The sequence below is a fragment of the Anastrepha obliqua genome, chromosome 5 (assembly GCF_027943255.1).
Source record: "Anastrepha obliqua isolate idAnaObli1 chromosome 5, idAnaObli1_1.0, whole genome shotgun sequence".
Taxonomy (NCBI): Eukaryota; Metazoa; Arthropoda; class Insecta; order Diptera; family Tephritidae; genus Anastrepha; species Anastrepha obliqua.
The window spans coordinates 107,273,623-107,291,150 of record NC_072896.1 but is presented as its reverse complement, the minus strand read 5'-3'; the positions used below and the strand labels follow the sequence as shown (position 1 = coordinate 107,291,150).

Sequence of the window (17,528 nt, the reverse complement as noted above, 5' to 3'; positions counted from 1 at the left end):
TCTCAATTTCTTGGAAAAAAATCGTCGCGTTGATGTGTGTGCAACAATGCTTTCAGACTATCAGGACAAGCTCAAATGCATCATTACGGGAGATGAGACTTGGATTTATGCTTACGACCCTGAAACAACCGACCAATCAAGCGAATATCGTGCTAAAGGCGAGGCCAGACCGAAAAGAGCACGTCAAAGTCGTTCAAAAATAAAGGTCATGATGACAGTTTTTTCTCGATTTTTGTGGTGTGGTGCACTATGAATTCCTTCCACCTGGCCAAACTGTTAATAAGGAATATTATTTGAGCGTTATGCGTCGTTTACGTGAAGCAATTCGTCTAAAAAGACCAGAATTATGGGCCAACAACTCTCGGTTTTTGCATCACGATAATGCACCGTCTCACACTGCACTCGTTCTTCGTGACCATTTCGCCAAAAATTTCACGCATATCGTTCCGCAACCACCGTATTCGCCTGATTTGGCTCCCTGTGACTTCTGGCTATTCCCAAAACTCAAGAGACCACTCCGGGGAACGCGTTTCGAGTCGATTGAGGAGATAAAAGCTGAATCGAAGAAGGTGCTGATGGCTATACCGGAAATGGACTATTTGGCATGTTTCGGGGATTGGAAAAATCGTTGGCATAAGTGTATTTCATAGGGAGGGGATTATTTTGAAGGGGATGAAATTGATTTACAAGAATAAATAAATATTTTTCATTTTACAACCAAATTCACCGTACTTTTTGCCCACAGTAGTATTCCAGCCCATATGCGCGAAGTGTTTAGTGTTTGACTGAACTTATGAGTGCAGTAGAGACCAAGGACGATAATTTTACCGGGTTTGCTCTTTAACTATGGTGTAAAGGAAATTGTGAGGGGAATTTCGGCTTCCACGGCCACGGGGGATTCGTCAACCGAATTCTGTACGATCATTTCACATGTATTCACACACTTGTCTAATCAGTCGTTGTTCAGATAGCAACGATGTGTCATTGGTTGATTTTTTTCGTATTTCACCAACACAATCTCAGTTTTTTGTAAACACATGCCAAGTTACATAAGCCCATCAGCTGTTTCTGTCAAATTCGGTGAGAGCCGAATAACGGTCTGCTAAATAGCATACCTTTAAAAATCTTTTCACCATGGTACGTCGCAAGAATTGGCTGGCCCTATACTGATCGTTTGACGTATGGCATCCTTGTTGTGGCCCAAGGCATGCGAGATTATCCACAAACAAAGGCGGGACAACGATGCACCCAATTTGTGTCGAATTTTTTCCGCAAGTGCTAAATTCATTCCTTTATAAAGTTCAAAAGGTTTACCAATTACTACTTTCTGATCTTCAAATGATATAAGCTTACTCGCATGCTCCGCTAAGCCAGGTGAAAACACTACTTTTGTCCCATCCTACATATCAAATTAAAATAAGTTGGATTATTTTTGTTTTTTTTTTAAATATACCCTTCTTTGGACCACCCTGTGGTCGAACATACAAACGTACAAATTTACACGCGCATCTGTTTACATAAGAATATATGTGTGTACTTAATAAATATTAGTTTAACTGAATCCGCCATTGCTCATCAATTTTACAAACTCTCAATCAATTCGATGTACAGCTGCCTAAGTTTTTCAAAAGTTTCTTCTAAATGCAATTACCTAATGTAGTTATGTAACACTTTTTGGTGCATCTGAATTGATGTTTCTCTACTTTTCTTACCGAATTGTAGGAGTTCCACTACTATTCTGTGAGAATAATTAAATGTTTAAGGTAGAAAAAATTACCCTTTCCAGAGCATTAGAGGTTATGTGCGGCGCTTTTTTCTTAATACAGTACTCCCTGGATTATCCCTCAGTCAATGTAACCCAGCTATGAAGGATAATCAAAAATGACGGTTAACAGAAACAAACCTCTAGATTGTGTACAGAATCGAAAAGTACCCTGAAATTTTGAGAGAAATGAACAAACGGTAAAATTTACATGCATTACATGATTATATCATTATTTTATTACGAGTTTAGTTTGTTTTTAAAAAGAATTCAGTTAGTGTCCTTTCCTTTAGAGTGACTTGAGTTTTATTCTTTGCGAAAAGAAGAAATTGGCGCAAACGAATCGTGTCAGCCACGCCGGCTTCATCTTGCATTTCATACCAAGCGATAAATTTCTCTAAATTTGATGTAGCAATTTTGGCTTCTTGTTTTAGAAATGAAGCAGTGGGATTGTGACCATTTTCATTATTGTTATTTGTTCCATCGTAATCATCATTATTTTCTTCTTCATCATTCACTTCATTAATTATTTGTTCGTCAGTCAAAAGCTCATAACCACAATCATTTTCGTCACAATTCAACCATTCATTGATCGTTTCACTATTTTCCAATGGCAAAGTAGAAGATGTACTAGTCACAACATCAGCCTGTGAGACATCGTCACTGTTATTCGAAGGCGATTCTGTATTTGGCCATAGTTTGTTCCAACATTTTTCCAATGTTGTCGACGATAACTCAGACCATGAATCAGCTACATTATCAATTGCGTTTTTAATGTTGTAATTATTCCAATAATCTGCCAAATCAATATTCTCTTGCGCAACGAGGTCCTGAATAAATTTTTTCCGATATCGACGCTTTATAGTTTCAATTACTGATTGGGTTGTAGAACTGCAGTTGAATTCGGTGGCAGGAAATAACAAAAAATATTACCATCATCACTTTTTAAATCTTCAACTGCTTTCTGTAATAATCCTTCCGACATTAAATAATTTCGAACATTTGGAACAAAACTGTTCATGAACCAGTCGCGAAAAATCGTTTGATCCATCCAAGCATTCTTTTGAGCATAATAAGCCACAGGAAGAGCATTCATGTTTGATTGTGTGTAACAACGTGGACGTGAACTACAACTAATGGGACCCTATAACCACTTGAATTTGCGCTAACCATCAATGTTATTCGTTGCTTTTGCATTTTCCATCCAGGTGCATAGCTATTCACACAAAAATCGAGTGTCTTTTTTGGGAGTGCTTTATAGTTCAGACCCGTTTCATCAGCATTGAAAACTTGCTCACGGGTAAAACCATGATTTTCGACGAACATTTTGAAATTTTTTGTGCATTTGTCGATTTCGTTGGCACCTATGGAGCTCATCTTTTCACCTTGTATCGAAACTTCCTTCACGCCATGTCGATTTTGCCAGCCATACAACCAACCTGAGCTAGCTTTGAAATCCTTCAGACCTCCTAGTTTTTCATTAAAAAATAATGCCTTTTCTTTCAATATTTGACCAGATAATGGAATGCCTTTGCTCCGAATTTGATTAAACCACAAGAGTAATGCTTCATCAACTTTTTCATTTAATGTCTTTTTCATCGTTTTGCGTTTTTTTGACCGACCTACCAAAGATTCCATCGACACAGCATATTGTTTGATTTGAGTGGCATCTTTTTTAAAATCTTGAATCGTTGTCACTTAATGAAACAATTGTTGAACCTTTTTCTATTTCCTCAATAATTTTTAATTTCGTTTCAATAGTGACCACTACTCGTTTACGCTTCGGTATTTTTTTTGTTGTTGAAGGCTCCATTTTAAATGTCTGCTCATCATGAAATTCAAATCAAACTGAAAATCTCATTGTACTGAATGTCACATCGAAAAAGAATTCCAAGAATTTGTTTTGGGTAGAATGGACAAAATAACAGTTACTTTGCTCTGCTGCGTTCACACGCATTTCTATCGAGCGAACGAAAACAAAAGAAAATCAATGAATAAAGTGAAAAACAAAAGTATTGCGCGAGGAGTTTTGTTCCAACATGATTTCGACAGTTTCATGACTATTATTGCAATATGTATTGTGGAAAATCTTAAAACGGTGACGGTTAACAGAGGTGACCGATAACAGAGAGACGGATAATCCAGGGAGTACTGTATACATATGCATGTAAACCTTTTTTTATTTAAAAATCTCAGCATTTCACATAAACTTGTGAAAAGTTTCCCTCTGACGTTTATCTTTTACAATTTGATACCTATTTTTGCAACGAAAGGTCATTTCATGAGATACGTCGTAAAAGCCTTGTGGAGTAGAAAAACTTGTTTAACTTTCAGTATTTATTAAAAAATAACGTGTACTGCTATTTTGTTCAAAGTATTATTCAAATCAAGCCGCATCCAATATTCGCCTTGGTTCAAATATTATATCTTAGATATTTTTCGACCTCAAACTCGAAAAAATACCTGATTTTTAGTTGAACGATATCAGGAAAATCTTTCAACTCGGTTCATCTTTTAACTCGGTTCAACTCCAGTAATCGGAACGTACAATTACGGTGAGTGGACTAAAACTTTTAACTTGAGCGTTTTCAGAAACATATTTATGTGTGGCCGAGCGTTTTCATGCTGGAGTTTTAGTCGGTCGTGCGTTTCAAGTTCCTTGAGATTTTCTTCAACTTGTCGGCGCAAATGTTTCAATTATAGTCGCTTCGTCATAAGTGGGTTGCTTTTTATATTTCTGTACTTGAGCACTTCTAAAGAGTAATTTTTTAGGAGCTATAGGAAAGTTTTTCAAAAAAACACTAGTAATATTCAGAAAAATGCATGCAATTTTTATTTAAATCGATGGTACAGTCCATATAATTTAATGTTTGAAGATTATTTCATGCAAATGTTGACCACCACTACGCTTCAAATGGTCCATCCGCTTAGTCCAATTTTGGCATACTCTTTCCAATGTTTCGGCCGGTATCTCACATATAAATGCACAAAACATAATCTAAAGGCGTTATATCGCACGATCTGGGTGGCCAATTGACAGGTCCCGAATGTGAAATAAAATGTTCACCGAACTCGCTGTGTGGCATGTGGCACCGCCTTGCTGAAACCACATGCCATGCAAGTCAAGCTCTAGCATTTGGGACAAAAAAAAGTTGAATATCATTTCACGGTAGCCCTCACCACTCACAGTTACGTTACGCTTCGCAGCATCTTTGAAGAAGTACGGTCCAATGATACCTCCAGCCCATAAACAGCACCAAACTGTGACCTTTTCTGTATACATTGGTAGCTCTTGCCATTCTTTTGGCTGATCTTCACTCCAAAATCGATTATTCTGCTCATTTACGTACTCATTCATCCAAAAATGAGCTTCGTCGCTGAACACAATTTTTCGATAAAAAAGTGGATCTTCGGCCAACTTTCCAAGAGCCCATTCACCAAAAATTCTGCGTTGCGGTAGGTCGTTCGGCTTCAGTTCTTGAACCAGCTGTATTTTGAAAGGTTTCACACCTAAATCCTTTCGCAAAATTTTTCACGTTGTTGAGTAACAGAGGCCCAATTGTTGCGAACGGCGACGAATCGATAATTGATGGTCATCATTAACACTGGCCGATACAGCTGCGATATTTTCTTCAGTTCGCACTCTACGTAAGCGTGTTGGTGGTTTGATAATGTAATGTAATGCAATAATGTAAATTTGGTTCTAAATTTAGTCATAATAGCTCGAATAGCCACTTCAGTGGGTCGATTAAACTGATCATAAAATGGAAGAAGCGCGCGATAAACTTTCTTAACAGAACACGCATTTTTATAATAAAATTCAATGATTTGCAAGCGTTGTTCGTTTGTAAGACGATTCATGTTTAACCCTCCGATGTTCATATGGGTCTGGCCAGACCCATTCGATCTTTAAATGTATGTAGATCTTTTATTTAATTAATATCTGAGGCTTCTTAGTCCATGACTTCCTAAAATGTAGTGTGCTAAACACAATGAAGTAGCAAAATTAAGATTTTTGCTATATTTGTTGTAAAAATAATAACTTTAAACTAATTTCGTTAATTAAGCTCACATGGGTCTGTGCAGACCCATATAAGCTTCTCATGTAAATTGGTTAACCGTTAGGTGTAAACAACTAAACTGTTAGCGGAGGCAGCGACAGAGATAATTTTTTAGTTGAAAATTGACACTTAAAGTGAATACGTGTTTTTTAATTAGTGGGAAGTATTTTTTTTAATAAAATGGAACAAGTAAATATGGATGAAGTTGATGTGATGACGCATTTGCTTCGTAAGCTAAGTGCAGCAAATGTGAGTCCGGAAGAACGTCAGCGACTTCAGGCACAAATTGAAGAAATTATGGGACAGGAGTCCGATCCATTTGAAACAAGTGGCGACGTGGAAGATGATGAATATTTTCCAGATGAAGATGACTTCGGTGAAGCATCAGATATAGAACAGGAAATCGAGTTAGAGGCTGTTCTGGATGCAAACCATGATGATATGGAGAATTTGTATAGAGAACCTACGCCCTTCAGGCTTCAACCACAATGGAATCATGCAGCACATCTATTACCCAGGGCCTTATATACAGGTCGAAAGATGGTAAGATGTGGAATTCAAATCCTCCACCACCTGGAAGGCCTCGTTGTCACAATGTTACAACTTTTACTCGTAAAGGGCCACTACGAGGAGCGTCACCGAGTCATAAAGCTCTTTTCAAGCTATTGCTGTCTCCTGTGACCTGGATTTGTGACTCTGTTTCAAACTACCCTTTGAAAGGTATAATTTATACCGGAAAACCACCAGGTGGCCAGCGAGAAACGAATCAAGGTGAACGGGTCGTCATGAAATTGATGGAAAATTATATGGACAGTGGTAGGACTGTTTATGCTGACAATTTTTTTTCAACATACAACTTGACAGAAATGTTGATGGATCGTAGAGTGACTTTCGTCGGTACCGTAAGAAAAAATAAGACCTTCATTCCGCATGAATTGCTTAACCCGAAGCGTGATGTTAAAAGCACTTTATTTTGTTATCACAATAATAATATCGCTCTGTGCTCGTATATGGCAAAGCCGAAAAAGCCAGTAATTATGTTATCCACTGCCCATTACCGTCAAAGCATCGATCCATTGAAAGGATTCAAGCCAGATCAAATTTTGGACTACAATAAATTTAAAGCGGGGGTAGATACAATGGATCAAATGTTGACTGGCTATTCATGCAAACGCTCGATAAACCGTTAGCCACTGGCAATGTTTTATAATATGCTTGATATTGCCGGTTTGGCCTCTTTCATCATCTATGACGAGCTGAATCCGGCAAAGCAGAGTGATAAGAGGCGCTCATTTATCATAGAATTGGCACGGCAGCTAGTTATCCCACATATGACGAAACGGGCGACTAACCCATTAGTAGGAGGTTTGCTCATATAAGACAATCATCTTTTCAATATCAAGGTGAGTATGAATTATATACACACCTACATATATCTCCGCGTATAAAGATATGTGTATGCATGTATTCATATTTACTAATTTAAAATAAATAATTTTGCTACTTATAGGTACCGAAATCTTGTCTATCGACATCAGATGCAGCACAGCAACAATCATATGCTCAAGTTGCTTCAACAGGGTCATCGTACTGCTTCTTCTTCGAAAAAGCGACGTAAAACTCGTTATAACTGCAGCAAATGTAACCGTCCCATATGTCTTAATGAACATTCCATGCAACTATATAGTTGTAAACCCAATTGCTCTTCGTAATTAATACTAATCCGTTCAAATAAATAAATAAAATTATTTTTAAAACCGTATTTCTTGCACTTACCGCATCATAAGGCACCGAACATCGGAGGGTTAAATTATAGACCAAACTGAAGATGTTCGACAGTGAAACAAAACACGAAATGTGCGTCAGCTGTTTAAACCAACTGTTTAAAAAGATGATAGCTAAAAAATCACCCGTTAGTATGGACAGGCATCATCTAATTTTTTCATTGAAAAGATTAACATATTTTACCATAAACGGATTCAGAATATTTTCATGTGTGAACCACATTTGTGCTGCTTAATGTGGCTTTAAAAACGCATTATTATTTTTCTTCATATTATTTTATTTCATTATCTTATGGATTACAAAGACAAGAATGCAACGATGAATTAAAATATTGTACGGAGAGCTAGCACCTCCTTTAGCTCCATTCAATTACCGACGGATTCCGGAAAGGCCTTCGCAGTTGTTGTACCAGAAAACGTCGATGATGTGCGCGAAATGATCGAGCAAGATCATTATATCACGTGCCGTGAGATTGCGGCATTCTTGGGCATTAGTAAAATAATCTTCAATAACATATTGCATGATTACTAGGCCGGGTCGCTTTGTAGGGAGGCAAAAAAATCGCCCATTACTCTGTGAAAATCATATTCTAGGGATCAAAATAAGAAACTTTGCCGAAGGAACCATACCTCTAAAACGAATTCTGATGTCCCCTAATTTGGGTCGAACTTTTTAGTTTCTTTTCTCATGTAAAGGCCAAAAATGGTGATATTTTGAAATGGTTGTATGGGGAACCCCCCAGGGGAGTTCCAGGGGGTGTGCCACTGGCATGGGTGAATCGGCCGTCCAAAATTAGTGGGGGTCGGTCATACATTTGGACTCGATTGGAGCAGTCTAAATGGGTCAAAGTGGGATTTTTCGTTCGATCCAAATTGGGGGACATCAGCATTCGTTTTAGAGGTATGGTTCCTTCGGCAAAGTTTCTTATTTTGATCCCTAGAATACGATTTTCACAGAGCAATGAGCGATTTTTAAATCGACCCGCCCTAATGATCCCCTTTAGGTAAAAAAGGTGTGCACGCTTTAGATCCCAGAAATATAAATGGTAACCATCGTAACAAATGACACTACCTTGATCCCATAAAATACAGAGCATAACTTTAAAACCGTAGATATTCATTTTCATTTTTTATTTATTTCATTATTTCATTTATTTATTTAAGTCTCTGATTACAAGAACCTTACCGACTATATATGTACATATCGCACCCTAAATACAAAAGGGTCACAACTCAAAATTTTCCAAAACTGAGTTTTTTGCATAAATTAATTCAGAGTACACATTTCTAACTGCTGCAAATATTTCGTTCACATAACTATCTTCTTTAACTGGAAAAATACAGTTATGTCTATTTTTATGTCAAGTGTGTTGCTTTTGCACGATCAACTAAAGAGAATTATTTTTAGTTGCGTTAATGGGCTCAAGAACAGCTGATTACTTTTGTTACACATAAAGAGTTTTATTTTGAGTTCTGCCCTTATAAGTGTAAAAAGTGATCAATTTCGTGGTATATTATTTTGCATTGTGCCTCTTTAGTTGTGAAAAGAGAGTTCAATTAGGTTAGGAAACTTATAAAATTAAAACATTTTATCAGTTAAAAAGGCACAACTTAAGAAAATATCACTAGTTAATCGAAAAAATTTCAGTTAAAGAGTCATAAATCAAAATTTTGTTTTATTTTCGCAAACATAATATAAAATTGAAAAAAATATAGTAGAACCTTCTTCAATGTTGTATATTTTCATGATGGAACAATATTTTCTTTAAATATTACAATAATTTTTACATAAAACGTTTTTCGTGTCTCCTGAAAATCTTAGTATTTTGAGTTGTGACCCTTTTGTATTTAGGGTGCGATATATTTACATCATAAAAGTACATAACTCCAACATGCTGGCTATTATGAATAGTGCTACGCAATTCTCGAATAGGAAATACTCGTAAATATTGGCATGGCAAAATCTAGGTCGAGTAGTCAGATACTCTAATATTTAACTTAAAAGCCCTAGTAACAGGGGAAAGTTATAGAATTCTGATTTGACTGTTCATCGATGAACGTTAAATGGATAGTAAAATCGTCAAGTTTTGTGAGGAACTTTGAAGCCAATCTATTCAAGAACTTTGGGGCAATCAACTTAGCAACATATACATAATATGAAAAACAACCATCAAGGACTGAAAATGATGTCTATTGACAAGGAACCCCAGATTTTTTAGCATGCACCGAGCCCTATAGTTGGGTAATATGTCAGAGAAATGAAGAGGTTGCAGAGTGAGTCGAATAAAATTTCGTTGTAGGCTTTCAATTCCATTTGAATGAGAGGCATAAATTGGCATGGGTGTTTATGTGCACTGGTTGATAACGGTTGAGATGGTTTTTAATTTTCATTTCCTGTCACACTCTGATGCAAAGAACTCTTAGAAGAAAGTTTTCTCGTCTCCCTCACCCGTTGTTCGTAAAGTACCAAATTGCATTGCTTCTTTGACATAAATCTGTACATTTTTCTGGGTGTTCTTCGAATAATGCCTCTATTTCTGCGTCTTCAAACATTTTGGACTGCTCAGGAAGTTCCTTGTCGCTCACCACAAAAAGGTTCCACTTTTAAATCAGTCGAACCATTCATGGCATGTTCTATAAGTTGAGGTATGATTCTCAGCATAATGTAATATAATTGTGTATGTATGTATGTGTGGTGTGCGACTTGCTGTTTTTCCATAAATGGAGGCACCCACTGTTTTATGCCGCCACGAAACTCCAGATGGTTTTTTATAAAGAGCTTTTTCAAGACAAAAATTCCCTCGCAGGTTTGCCATTGCCTGCCGTGGAGCGACCGCTATTAGAAAAAACCTTTTTTCGATTATTTGGTGTTTCGCGCACGGAGATTCAAGCTCGAGCACTTCCGAATGGTAGTAATGAACCAACCTATTCGGCAAGGAACGGCAGATGGATTTTTCTTTTCATTTGGTGTTTACTACCCGGGACTTCGAACTTGAGCACTATCGAATGATAGTAACGCACCAACCCATTCGGCTAAGGCGGTCGATCTTTTAAATTGTGTTCCCTGTATATAAGTACATGCATATATTTTGCCACTGAGTACCTTAACCTTTATTTATAAAAATATATGCATTGCACAATTTTTTGCATTATTTGGGCTTTTATTCTCCCCGCTTCCCAACAGAACTTTCACCCGCCCCTTTCGTTTGTTATCAGCGCTTGTTTTGGTCGAGCCTCCCAATTTTATTACCAAAGCCATATACTTATATATACTCGTTCATCTATGTATTACATACATTCAACTTATTTATTGTACTGAAATACTTGTTTACGAGTTAAAGTATGTATGTGTACTTGCATATCTCCAATATGGTCATATGCGGTTAAACAACTTTGCACTCGAAATTAAGAAAGAAACCAGCAGAGAAACTTCTCAAAGCTTTTCCGAGCAGTAGCAAAAAGGTGAGCCCACTTCAAAAATTCGTATCAGACATTTTTCTGTTTGAAGCACAAGTCTACTCTTATGGCTGTTGTCGAAGACTCTTCTGCCAGCAGCAAGAACTTTTGCAAGGAATGGATAATTCATGTGCTATTTTTATTGATATTAGCCGCATCACATGAGAGCATCGCCACATAATACACTTTGTGGACTTCTTCTATCGAAATCTTGATGAAGTGGTTTTGAAATGTTTTGCAAAAACCTTTACTTATACCCCAAAACTTTCAAGATGATGACTTTCGAGGCTACTGTTTTTTCCGGAATATATAAAAACCGTTAATCCGCACAATTTTGCGAGTCCAGTTGTAAGTTGTCTTCTCTCAGCATAGTAGCTCACGTTTTTCAAATAGCCGGTATCTATTATGACTCTAATATCATTCAGAGTATCCTTAATTAGAGCTCATACTCCATAACTTAGGCATAAATCTTTGGAATTCAACAAGAGTTGCTCCTTCGTTTATCATCTTCTCTCGTTTTTCATTAAAAACAACAATCAAATTACCTGATAGATATTGTCGTAGGGAAACCGGTTATTAAAAGCAGGTATGTTTCGCCTGTTGCCATTGCTTTTCTTGAGGAGGTAGTATGTGGAACCAATGTTCGATTAGATTGTTATTTCAGACGTGGACGCATAGGAGCCATAGCTTAAGAATCTGCTCTAACGAGGGCTGTGGCGAAGCGTTTCGCCCAACAACGTGAATGCACGATCACATATTTTGCAAAACATAAAAGTGTTGGAGAAATGGAAAATTGGGAATCATGCTTTGATCTACAAAAAAAGTACAGTTGCACACCTTGCTTAAGTTAGTTGAGTAAGTAATAACATAAATTCAGCATCTCGAAGAACAATTTTTTTCTATCTATGTATGTGGGGTGCTAGTACTGGCAAATATGTTGCGCGTCTCATTTTTATGAAGTAAGAATTATGAAAGGCAAATCAACGCGACTAATTATATGTGGAGACGAACAACCATGTCTTTGCTCGTATACATGCAGTGCTGCGGCTCCATAGAAAAAGTACGCAAAAGTAGGAAAATGTCTACATTTTGCTAAAAATTTGTTTCTTAACACAATGAGTGCCATGGCTACACGTTTTCGTGCGACACCAAAAACTTTCTGGGGTGCCACGTCGTACGAAAACGTGCGACAGGCATTGTCTGGCCTTAGATATTGTCGTTCGTTTCTGTTTGACTCTACCGCGTTTTTTTATTGTTTTTCTAGTAGCCTAATATTTGCCCTAAATTTTGGTCCAAGCTTCATAGAGATATCTTCATTTGTGCAGTTTTTATGATAAAAACTCGGAGGTTCTTTTAAATTTTGAAAATTTATTGGAATTCATTCGAAAAAAGTATAAAAAAGATAGAAAAATATTAAAATTAAGATATGATAATTTCAATTTACATTAATTTTTTAAATGCGTATATTTTGGAAAGCATTCAATGCACAATTGGGGAGTGTTGGGGCATTGCGGACAGTACGTAGTTGTCCTTTTTATGTTCTTTCTTGCTTCCTTTGGACTAAATTTTCTTTTTGCTTCAGCTTAGCATAAAACGCAAGCACGTCGGATGGTTTTATTATTTTCATCTACTCTTTTGGTGATGATATGCTGCGATTGCGGTACAGGCTGCGGGCATGTAAGGCCTAGTAGGTCCTTAGCAACGCGTTCATGGAATATTCGTATACTCATGGTTTTATTATTTGACGCTGCTTTATACACAGTATAGGCATTAACCACGGAAAGTTCAATTCCCAGCTTTCGATACCCTTTGCGAAGGGTATTTGAGTAAGAAGCCATTTAGTCGGAAAGATCAATGCCTGCTTTCTCCTTATTATATTCTACCACAGCCAATGGCTTTTCTGTTGCTCGTCTTTTACGCCTCGCTCCTCGACTAGTTGAAGGCTCTTCAGGATTGCGTGCTCCATCTGCTGTGGATACCATTATCGGGGCATGTTTCGTCGATAGCATTCTAACGTCGCGTTTATCTTTCCACTTCAGAACAACTATACCATTGGGATCTTCTCTAGCCACTACTTCGCCTTTCTTTATAGGTGCAATCATAACTTCTTTTGGGAAATGTTTCTTGTTGGCACGGAGTGTACCGACAACATGTGTTTTTTGATCTAGCATTGAACGAGCCAATTCATAGCTTGTGTAAAAGTTGTCTACATATAAAGTTCGACCTTGACCTTTCAAATCAATAATCAGATCCTCGCAAGCACTTTTTGCCAAACCGACTTCTCTCAATCCACTTGATGACTTTCCGGAGTATATTCTCAACGACCAGGTGAATCCGTCAGTAGCGCAGAGCTTAAAAAGCTTTATACCATAAGGATGAGTTTTATTTGGTATATATTGTCGGAATGATAGTCTGCCTCGCCATGGAATAAGGGTCTCATCAATTACTATGTTTGCACCTGGTACGTAAATTCTTTGGTATCTCATTTGTAGCATGTCCAATAGTGGTTTTATTTTACCAAGCCTATCACCTGGTACAATTCAGTTATTGTCTTGCAGGAAACTAAGCAATAGTTGAAAGCGATTACGTGATATTGTTTTCCCCGGAATTGAAAAGTTGTAGATCGAATCTTTGGACCAATACTCTTTTAAACTCCCGACCTTCACCAAACTCATCCACAAAAGAAGGGCAAGGAACTTCTTCATTTCAAAATCTGTTCTTAGTATCCAATTTTCCAAAAATTCCAAAATAAATATAAAGAAAACAAAAAAAAGGCAAATAAAAAAAAAATTGAAATAAAAACAGATATAATAAAAAGTTTAAATAAATGTTAATGAAAATGCGTAAAAAAAATTAAGAAATAGCAAACAAAATCGCGTCGCACATTTTCGTACGACAGTGATTTTTACGATTACAATTCCGTCGTGCAGTGCCATGTCGTACGGAAACGTGCGACATAAAAAAAAAAAATACCAGTCTAACGGTTAGACTTGATAGAAGTGAAACCTTCCGTACAACAAAATGAGAGAGAATAAGACGAAAGCAGCATTAGGAGCGGGATAATTATAGGTTCATTATAATATTGCTATAAAGTTCATATTTTATTTTCTTCATTTTATATTATCATTATTCATCCTCAATGTTTTCAATTTCAACAAATGATACGAGTGGCTTATGATAGATAAAATATGATACAAATGCTTTGGTTTCGATGTTGTCAAAAAAAATACCCAAACGGACCGAAGAAACAGACTTACAAATTTCTTCCATTTTCGTCTACTTGTATTCATATAAAAATTTATGTCTCTTCCCACCAAAGCTAAATGTATTAGTATATTTCTTCTTGTATTTATTCAAGGCTGAAATCCCGGCGGTACTGCAATACCGGGTCAACCCGTGGCAGAGGTGGAGAGTAAGCCCCTAAAACACTCCGCCCATTTCCAAAAATTAGTTTAACATTTGTTGTCCTCCGATGGAGGATCTATCAGATGTTAAGCTGATAACCACACTACCTAGTCAATACATTTTAAATAATAAACCTAATAAACCTTTTGAGAATTACACGCTCACAAAAAAAAAATTAATGTACGAAATATTTATACCGATTCACTTAAACTGACTTTCAGTATCTAAACCAAAAATAGAAAAGCCAAAAAACTGTTTTCAATAAATAATCAGAAATGTCCTACAATCCAAATTTCAAAAAAAAAAAAATTTTATTTCTTGTGATTCGAACCAAGAATTTTGGATCGGAAGCTCACATTTCTAGCCGCTCGGCTATCGCGCCATACTGTCGGTGCTGGCCTAAAAGTTATTTAGTTCGTCACTCCCAACGATTCTAAAGAAGTTTTCACTTCAAAAATTAATGTACGAAATATTTATACCGATCCACTTAAACTGACTTTCAGTATCTAAACCAAAAATAGAAAAGCCAAAAAACTGTTTTCAATAAATAATCAGAAATGTCCTACAATGCAAATTTCAAAAAAAAAAATTCCATTTTCGTCTACATGTATTCATATAAAAATTTATGGCTCTTCCCACCAAAGCTAAATGTATTAGTATATTTTTTCTTGTATTTATTCAAAGCCGAAATCCCGGCGGTACTGCAATACCGGGTCAACCCGTGGCAGAGAAGGAGCAAGCCCCTAACACACTCCGCCCATTTCCAAAAATCAGTTTAACATTTGTTGTCCTCCGATGGAGGATCTATCAGATGTTAAGCTGATAACCACACTACCTAGTCAATACATTTTAAATAATAAACCTAATAAAACTTTTGAGAATTACACGCTCACAAAAATTATTTATATCAACATATAATATAACGCTTCGTAACTAAATAACTTTTAGGCCAGCGACGACAACATGGCGCGGTAGCCGAGCGACTAGCAATGTGAGCTTCCGATCCAAAATCCTTGGTTCGAATCACAAGAAAAAATGAAAGTTATTTTTATTTAGTTCGTCGCTACTTTTATATCAACATATAATATAACGCTTCGTAGCCAAGAAGGTCGCTTTTTCGTTTCACTTTTCCTCAAATCACTCCCAACGATTCTAAAGAAGTTTTCACTTCAAAACCGCTATAAAATCCAAAATAAACCACAAAATCATCCGGGATTGGAGCATAACTGAATATTTTCTACTTCTACACCAGTTTATAGCAAAAAATTTTCTTAGCACCCGGGGAAGGTTTTCGTCAAAACCCCTTGGCACTCAATGTTGACTTCTTCTTCTTAATTGGCGCGATAACCGCTTACGCGATTTTGGCCGAGTTTAACAAAGCGCGCCAGTCGTTTCTTTCTCGTGCTAACCGGCGCCAATTGGACACACCAAGTGAAGCCAAGTCCTTCTCCACCTGATCTTTCCAACGCAGAGGAGGCCTTCCTCTTCCTCTACTGCCACCAGCTGGTACCGCATCGAATACTTTCAAAGCCGGAGCGTTTGTATCCATTCGGACGACATGACCCAGCCAACGTAGCCGCTGGATCTTTATTCGCTGCGCTATGTCTATGTCGTCGTAAAGCTCATACAGCTTATCGTTTCATCGTCTGCGATATTCGCCGTTGCCAACGTGCAAAGGTCCAAAAATCTTACGCAGAATCTTTCTCTCAAACACTCCAAGCGTTGCTTCATCAAATGTTGGTATCGTCCACGCTTCTGCGCCATACTTTAAATGCTTAAATTCTTAAAGGACCACAGTACGCTAAACCCGAATATCAAATTTGTGTTTTCATAGCTTTCATATTTTCGATGAAATTAAGACTAAGATGAAGATTCAACATTTTTCTTTCTACAGCATTGCAACAATACCAAATACCTCTATATTCGGGACAAAAAAAAATTTTGATGTTTCTTACTCAATGGTTTCAATTAGGCACAGATATTAACGATGCCTTGTTTTTGTTCTCGAAGTTTTACGATCTTATTTCTTTTTGAAGCGCCGTTAGGTCATACTTAATTTTTAAATTTTCCACAAATTGAAGTATTATAGTTGCCATCAAGATCCCCGGACTAAAATTCGGTGCGCGACTACCATTCGGCAGTGCGTAGCTTCGAATCTCTGTGCATGAAGCAGCAAAATGATAGAGAAACTTTTTTTTTCTAATAGCGGTCACCCCTTGGCAGGCAATGGCAAACCTCCGAGTGTATTTCTGCCGTGAAAAAGCTCCTCATAAAAAACTATCTGCTGTTCGGAGTCTATATAAAACTGTAGGTCCCACCATTTGTGAAACAACATTAAGGCGCATTCCACATATAGGAGGAGGAGCTAGACGAAACACCTATCACGAGTTTACGCGCCAATTATTTATTTATTTTATTTTGTTAAATCTGATCGTGGGTCAATATTTCACGTCGAGTATACACTGGAAGACCTGTCACTTATATTTTAGAATTGAATGAATTCTTACATGAAATGTACTGCTGTTACAAACTAGGGCTGGAATTTAGAACAATGTATATTTTGGAATTTCTGGCAAACTATAATGTTTTTTTTTTAATGAAACTTGGTGGAGATGTTAGTGAGGTGTTAAGGAACACTCTTTATAACTTTAAATTATTCGGGAAATAATAATTTTTTTATTATTTACATTCAAAATGCCCTCGGGAACTTCACTATAATTTGTTACATTACACTCTATATTTTTTAACATTTCACTAAAATTCACCAAATATACACTCCCACGTGTGTTTGTACCGATTTTTATGCTAATATTCTAATTATATCTATTAAAATTAAATGCAAATTCATTTGCCTATGCAATCACATTCCAATTTTAAGCGCGAACAAGAAGAAGATTGGAATTACAACAGTATGGTGTTGCCGGATGCCTGCAAATGAAAACAAAAATTAAGTACTTGAGTTTAGTGTTAGAGATGGGAATGGGGGTTATTGTGCCTGCATTGTACACGCATATGACGTTTTAATTTTGGGTTCAATGGTTGTAATACGGAAAGGAGTTT

At 36.9% G+C, this 17,528-nt stretch overlaps 2 protein-coding genes and 2 pseudogenes across 2 annotated transcripts; all 4 read right to left on the bottom strand.

The window, feature by feature from the left end:
* Positions 1 to 2,010: 2,010 nt before the first annotated feature.
* On the bottom strand, positions 2,011 to 3,361 carry LOC129248913 (jerky protein homolog-like). The gene is made up of 2 exons (XM_054888524.1): positions 2,933 to 3,361; positions 2,011 to 2,592 (listed from the first exon to the last, which is right to left on the bottom strand). The coding sequence occupies exons 1-2, from the start codon at positions 3,359 to 3,361 to the stop codon at positions 2,011 to 2,013; spliced, it is 1,011 nt and encodes a 336-aa protein (XP_054744499.1).
* Positions 3,362 to 12,901: 9,540 nt separating this feature from the next.
* On the bottom strand, positions 12,902 to 13,234 carry LOC129248912 (uncharacterized). Its single transcript, XM_054888523.1, has one exon. The coding sequence runs from the start codon at positions 13,232 to 13,234 to the stop codon at positions 12,902 to 12,904; it is 333 nt and encodes a 110-aa protein (XP_054744498.1).
* A 1,178-nt stretch (positions 13,235 to 14,412) lies between these two features.
* Positions 14,413 to 14,598, bottom strand: LOC129249557 (U2 spliceosomal RNA; annotated as a pseudogene).
* Positions 14,599 to 15,142: 544 nt separating this feature from the next.
* LOC129249542 (U2 spliceosomal RNA) lies at positions 15,143 to 15,326 on the bottom strand (annotated as a pseudogene).
* Between the last annotated feature and the right edge of the window lie 2,202 nt (positions 15,327 to 17,528).

Coding starts and splice junctions, on each gene's coding strand:
- LOC129248913 (XM_054888524.1), bottom strand. CDS start 3,361: ATGAAAAAGACATTAAATGAAAAAGTTGATGAAGCATTACTCTTGTGG. Junction 2,593..2,932: donor AGCAACGAATAACATTGATG/GTTAGCGCAAAT, acceptor AAATTTATTCAG/GACCTCGTTGCGCAAGAGAA.
- LOC129248912 (XM_054888523.1), bottom strand. CDS start 13,234: ATGCTAGATCAAAAAACACATGTTGTCGGTACACTCCGTGCCAACAAG.